General features: G+C 41.0%; 1 protein-coding gene across 3 annotated transcripts in view; it reads right to left on the bottom strand.

The window, feature by feature from the left end:
• LOC101882252 (NLR family CARD domain-containing protein 3-like) overlaps positions 1-7,146 on the bottom strand; it is a 305,138-nt gene that overhangs the window by 8,194 nt on the left and 289,798 nt on the right. For all 3 annotated transcript variants that reach the window (XM_073947261.1, XM_073947259.1, XM_073947260.1), the window contains 4 exons: positions 4,497-6,452; positions 3,408-3,581; positions 1,521-1,694; positions 1-19 (listed from right to left, as the gene is read on the bottom strand). The exon at positions 1-19 is cut by the window's left edge and continues 155 nt beyond it. In XM_073947261.1, the coding sequence (XP_073803362.1) occupies positions 1-19; positions 1,521-1,694; positions 3,408-3,581; positions 4,497-6,452 (2,323 nt within the window). The remainder of the gene's footprint in view (positions 20-1,520; positions 1,695-3,407; positions 3,582-4,496; positions 6,453-7,146) is intronic.

Below are 7,146 nucleotides of genomic sequence, written 5' to 3'. Positions count from 1 at the left end.
CACCATACAGCCAGACAATCTACAAACACAGCAATAGTTCACATCACACAGTTGGAAAATCACACATCTCTTTGTGTTGTGAAGATGCTGACTGCTGTTTCTGCTCGTGTCAGCAGCAGTGATGAACACACACATCCTGATTAGCTGTCCTTATTGATCGAGCCCTCGCATCAGCAAACAAACACACTCACACACTCAAGGACTCGACATCATCTGTAGAAGTGTACAGAGCAAAGACATTGTTCATAATACACCACATCAAGCTGTAAAGTCTGCTGTGAGGAGGAAGAAGACACACTTGAGCTCAGAAGATCATCTTAAAGTCATGTATAAAACACAACAGGAAATGAGCTGATTTCATCATTTATATTGTGATTCTGTTGTGGACTAAAACAAAATGAGCTCAGACAAACACAAACCCGCTCTCTTCATGTGTTCATCACCTGACCCACAGTCACATTCACATTTTAGTCACCAAACATATTCAGAAATTAAAAGACAATACAATTAAATTGAGGCTAATATTGCAGAAACCCAACAAAATTTCAGCTAAGTGTTTTATTGTTTTGCTTTTCTTAATTTTTCCTCTTTTTAAATTTGTATTTAATATTTTTCTATAACACATAAATTTGGTTGTACTTGTTTTTGGACCGTTATGAGTTATGAGCTCCAGATTTGGCTAATCTATTGTATATCCACAAATATAATACTGTAGAGCTTCCTATTAAAATATTAATGTAAAAGAGAGATTAGTGAGGGGTGTACTTATATATGCTGAGCACTTTATATTGTTCACCCAGAGTGTTTACATGGTCACACAGCAGTAATACATCAAGCATTTAGTTTGGGCTAGCTTCTGCAGATGGACATTGCTGTACACTGCCCTTAATGGGTGAGTGGGGGAGTGTCTGTTGTCTCTCAGGTGTGAATTATTCATGAGCATTGTCACTCACATATACAGCTGAGATCACCCAAAACAATCTTAAGAAAATGTAGATCATTGTAATGTTTTCTCTGAATTAGAGAACAGAATAATTTCCACACATAATTGTGCAGTAAATATTCTAGTCTACAAGACTGCTTACTCTAAAGTCTTGTTCAGGCACATTCGGAGTGGTTTTAGATTCTTATTTCAGCTATTTTTTCTCTAAAACCTACTAACAACACATAATATTCATTTCGAAAAAACACAAGCATGTACATCAGTATTTCTCACATACTATTGTAACTCAGTTTGTGCTGAATACAACTAAAACACATGTTGGCCAGTTCTGTGTAACAAGTAGCTGAAATAAGCACAGAAGTCAGGGCATGTCAAAACATCTCAGGGGTCCCAAAATCACCTCAGACCCCTGAGGGTTAACTACAGGTATAGTATGAGCAGTGTGAAACAATTACTGATAAACCAGAATTCCTGTTATCTGGGGTTTAGTATCACCCAGGGTTAACATGTTCAAGCATGAAGAGCTCTAATATGAAACTGTCTGTCTGTAGTTATTGTAGAGTGGAGAATCATTTACCTCAGTGTCTCCAGTTTACAGTTCACAGTCTTCAGTCCATCAGAGAGAAGCTTCACTCCTGAATCCGGCAGGTCATTGTTACTTAGGTCCAGCTCTCTCAGCACACAGTTTGAGGATTGTAGAGCTGAAGACAAACTCTCACAGCACTGAACAGTGAGATTACACATGACCAATCTGAGAAATAAGAACATAGATTACATTAACAGTGTGATTTCAGTCATTCATCTGATGTAAAATCAAACTATGAGGTTAATAATATGACTAAACTATTGGAATTTGTGTCAATTAGAATTATTGACTATTGTTATTTAATAAAACTGAATATTAAATGTCATCTAATATATTCCTGAACATGTTTAATGTAAGAAAACTGCTAAATTTGAGTTCAGATAAGAGGACCATGAGACTTTATATATTTATGAACCTGCAAAATGCAAATGATCAGAGCCTGTCAAACCTGCTGCCGGGTCCAGAAACCTCCTCAGACCTCATCCACATTGCTTCTCCTGTTTCATTTTTAGTTTATTTTTTTGTGAGAATGACCAAAACGTCTGACAAATTCCTAAATATATCTTTCCAATAAACCAATTTAAAAATAAACTATAAATATGATCATTAAAAATATAAAATATAAATAAAGATTTAGAGGTAATTAATTAAAATAATCATTAAAATACACTGATTTCCTGAACTGATTAAGAAAAAGAGCAACTTTCATTTGAGAAACAGCATTTTGTAGTTTCTCCACTAATGCTCTTAAATATATCTGGACCAAGTGTGCCGCAAGCCTACGTTTGAGTGAAGGTTTCGGCCGTTAGATCGCCCCCTGGGGGCTGGCTGCAGTACAAGTCATAAAGCCCGCCTCCTCCGTGTTAATGAAGGAGACTTGAGCCCAAATAAAAAAAAATATTACACTTGCAATAAAATGTCCCGAAAGATAGTTCTGGTCGATTAAGGCACTGGTTATTGTGCTGAAATAGGTGCAGATCTTCATTTTTGTAAACAGTTTGTTTTTAGCAGTAATTTAATGCTGGGCGTGTCATCGTGATTGACAGCAGTGATTTACAGTTTCTCAAAGCGCGGCGTCTGAGCTTCGGCAGGAGACTGAAGTAGACTGAAGTGTTATTATTCGATTTCTGTGTTATTTTACCATGACAAAATGAGTTCAGCAGTAAACTATAGTTTCTGACATACATGATCCTGGTGGAACACTGTTTATTCGCTAAGTTCAGGGCTTTTTTCGGGCTTTATTAGTTTGCTGATACACGCCTAGCCACCCAGATAGCAAAACACAGTTCCGGCTAGATTCTCGCCTGCCGGAGACTTATCTCTTAGAGCTCAGACTGACTAATGTTACCTCTGCTGGACCTACTCCGGATGCCTGGACTCACTACCCAATTCCAGCCCGAGTCAATCGAGCCAGATGCGGCGGCCAAGCGAGCAGGCGCTGCCGCATGCGAGCCGGAATCAGCCCGCGACGCCGCGAGTAAGTTATGCGCTGCGGCCCGGAGCTGGCGCGATTGAATATATAAAACCCTCATATTTGTTAACGTTATTACATCCACTTGTGTTGATATGACAGCAAACGCATGCTGAGAAGTTCGGGGGGCGTAGTTGATTTTAAATAAAGCGTTTGATTGGAAGCTCGACTCTGCTCATTTTCGCGGCTCCTCCTCTGGCTCCATCAGACAATCCTTCTGCGCATGTCTGGCTCCAATTTCAGCAGTCTTTTGCGACAGTTTGTGCCCGTCAAGCAGGCGTTTTGCCCTCAAGGCGTTCAATGGGAAAAAGGGCTGTCGCGTCGTCCATATTTTTTACAGTCATTGATCTGGACATTTCCATCTCAATCAAAACACTTTTAATGTTGTAGAGTGGAGAATCATTTACCTCAGTGTGTCCAGTTTACAGTGTTGACTCTTCAGTCCATCAGAGAGAAGCTTCACTCCTGAATCCTGCAGGTCATTGTTACTCAGGTCCAGCTCTCTCAGCACACAGTTTGAGGATTGTAGAGCTGAAGACAAACTCTCACAGCACTGAACAGTGAGATTACAGAACTGTAGTCTGTGTAGAGGACAAAGAGCAACACAATCAGCAGTAAGAAATGAGCACTTTTGTCAGGCTACATCATGGTGTTGTACCATGGTGTTGGGCTGCAACCCCCACCTGTGGAAATTGGGCTCTCATACCACCCTCATTTTCATTTAAACTAAATTAAACTGCAGGAATTGCTGACACACTCCAGACACATGAGGTCCAGCATTGTCTTGCATTAGGAGGAACAAGAATATTATTTCATTTAAATCTGCTCTTTTTATTTATTTATTTTTTTATTGATTGAATCTACATTAAACTAAACTAAACTAAACTAAAGCTGTATTCCCCCATTCATATGACTGTACTGAATTATTGAACAGATTATTAATAACTAATCAGAGAGCATTTTACTGAGCTCAGTGTAAAGTTTAGTGTTTAGGCCTACAGTAAATGTAATATTAGAGGCATGTCTGCGGCGAGACGGCAATACTGTGTCTAAAATTACACTATTTCTCTGATCAGAAAACAAACACAATTATCCAAGAGCAACACTGTGTTAGATTTGAGCAAATACACATCAACAAATGTCCTATTCAGCTGGAGGAGCACAGGGATTTACAGGGATTTGAATTATTTTCCAGGATAAACTGTAAAGCAAATGAAGTAGATTATTAAATAAGTACAAATGTTGTTTGTGTGAGTAAAAAGTCAAGAAAAGTTTGTTAAATACGTTTAGAAATGCTGAAATAAATTAGCAAATAAGGAAACAGAACACTGCCGCCGCGTCCCCATGCAGTAATATGGTGTATCAGCGATCTCACAGGGGAACGATACGGCCAGCTAAAGATTTTCTGTTAAAGCAGGGCAGTGATTCACTAAACTGATCTGAGTCTTCAGTGCAGACTGATGTGTGTCTTCTGTGATCAATCAATGAATACTCACAGAGCTCTTCTGCAGTTTCTCACAGCTGCTGTCAGTCTCCGTCTTCCCTCATCTGATGTGTTGAATTTATTAAAGTCTAACTCATCCAGCGGCTCCTCTGACATCTCAATCATGTAGGAGATTGTTGAGCAGTGAGCAGGAGAGAGTTCCTCCTCAGAGTGTTTGTCTGATTTCACAAACTCCTGAATCTCTCTGGCCAGAGTCTGATCTTTCACCTCCAGCAGACAGAGGAACAGATTGATGGATCTTTCAGCTGAGAGATCATCATCTTCCTTGATCTGGTCTTTAATGTACTGTGTGACTCTCCTGATTTTCTTTGAGCTCTTCTCTGTGTGTGTCAGCAGATCCTGGAAGAGTCTCTGATTGGACTCCAGTGAGACGCCCAGCAGGAACCGCAGGAACAGATCCAGATGACCATTACTACTCCTGACAGCTTTATCTACTGCTGATCTGAGCAGAACATACAGAGACTTCTTAGAGCTGGACTGTAGATATTTATCATATGCATATTTAGATATATCCCTGTCTGACTTATCTTCATCATCTGAATATCCTCTGTAATAATCTGGTAAATGGTCATAAATCAACCACAGTGGTTCTCTGTTCTTTGTTAAATGGCAGTAAAACACAAAGAAAGCAGCCAGAAACTCCTGAAAGCTGAGATGGATGAAGCTGTAGACTTTCCTCTGATGAATCACAGATTCCTCCTTGAAGATCTCAGTGCAGATCCCAGAATACACCGAGGCGTCAGTGACGTCTATGCAGCTCTCAATCAGGTCCTCCTCATAAAACATCACATTGCCCTTCATCAGCTGTCTGAAAGCCACTTCAGCAAGTTTGAGGATCACTCCTCTGTTGGCCTGCAGGAGTTTCTCTGGATCTCTCTCTTCATACTTCTGCTTCCTCATGTTGATCTGAATCAGCAGGAAGTGGATGTACATCTCGGTCAGAGTTTGAGGGATTTCTGCACTCACATCTTCTTCCAGGAGCTTCTGAAGCACAGTGGAGGAGATCCAGCAGAAGACGGGTATGTGGCACATGATCTGGAGGCTTCTTGCTCTTCTGATGTGGGAGATGATTCTGCTGGCTTGATGCTCGTCGCTGATTCTCTTCCTGAAATATTCCTCCTTCTGAGGCTCAGTGAATCCCTGAATCTCTGTCAGACGCTTGATGTATCTGGAGGGGATCTGATGGGCTGCTGCTGGTCTGGAGGTGATCCAGATGAGAGCAGAGGGAAGCAGATCTCCTTTCAGGAGGCTCCGCATCAACACAGCCACTGATGAAGATTCAGTCACAGCACAAACTTTCTCCTCATCTGAAAAGTTGAGTGTGATTCTGCTTTCATCCAGACCATCAAAGATGAACACAACTCTACACTGCTTATAAATCTTGGGCTCCAGATCTTCAAGTTTAGGATGAAAGTCCAGCAGAAGTCTGTGAAGACTGTACTGATGATCTCTGATCAAGTTCAGCTCTCGAAATGGAAGCACAAACATGAAATCTACATCCTGATGGTCTTTTCCCTCGGCCCAGTCCAGAATGAACTTCTGCACAGAGACGGTTTTCCCGATTCCAGCGATGCCTTTAGTGAGAACAGTCTTGATCTGGGCTTTCTCCTTCTTGATCTTCTCCTCATGTCCTGCTCCAGCTGAGGCTTTAAAGATGTCATTGCAGTAGACTGGAGTGTGTTGTGAGGGTTTTGTTCTGGCTCTTTTCTCCATCTGTAAAACCTCATGTTCTTCATTCACTCCTTCACTCTCTCCTTCTATGATGTAGAGCTGTGTGTAGATCCTGTTCAGGAGGGTTTGAGTCTCTCCATGGTTGATTCCCTCAAATAATCTCTCATACTTGTTCTTCATGCTGGTTTTGTGCTGCTCTTTGACTCTCTGAAGTTCATCATGTTCTGGTTGGAGTGAATCCTGCTGCAGGTCTCCAGTCTGATCATCTCTATCCACACTGCAGGAACAACAATAACACAAAGAGTCAATGAGTGCGAGTGTAAAGATCCTCTAGTCAAGCCATGTGTGTTTTCTCTGAACCAGCTGAGACACAATACACAGATTTAATCAGATTTAACTAAACACCACACACTGATCACATCTACTGCTCAAAATGCTGTAAACATTTAATAGTACTTGTCATTTATTAAATGTAACACTTCAATCATTTGATTTCCTTCATTCACAATGATGCTGGATGCTCACTGAAGACATTTAAAATCTTTTAGGATGAAAATGTGAGAGAGCACAAGTGTAACACTGCCGGTCCTACACCACCCAACCGGCTCTGAGCTGGGATAAAACCGGCGACCTTCCGCATGGGGGTCAGTTGCTCTACCAAGGAGGCTAAAGACCATGACCTCTAGCGTCTGTCACTAGAGCACCTTTAGAGGTCAGAGGAGTGAGGTTTACCTGCACAGCACTTACTCGCTGGCCTCCGTTACAATAGAGACTGTGTGGTGTGTTTGTCTCACAGAACTTGTTCATTCATCTCGTCTATAATCTTTCTCTTGATTATCCACACTTTGCTGACTATTGTAAAAGCCTGTAAACTCACTCGACTAACTCTAACCGTTTGAGTATTAATACTTTATTAGTACTTCACTAATGATCAGATGTGAGTGTGTGGACATTTAGTTTTAAAGTCTCCT

The sequence above is a fragment of the Danio rerio genome, chromosome 4 (assembly GCF_049306965.1).
Source record: "Danio rerio strain Tuebingen ecotype United States chromosome 4, GRCz12tu, whole genome shotgun sequence".
Taxonomy (NCBI): Eukaryota; Metazoa; Chordata; class Actinopteri; order Cypriniformes; family Danionidae; genus Danio; species Danio rerio.
The sequence above is the reverse complement of the archived record's forward strand: the minus strand, read 5'-3'. Positions and strand labels throughout refer to the sequence as shown.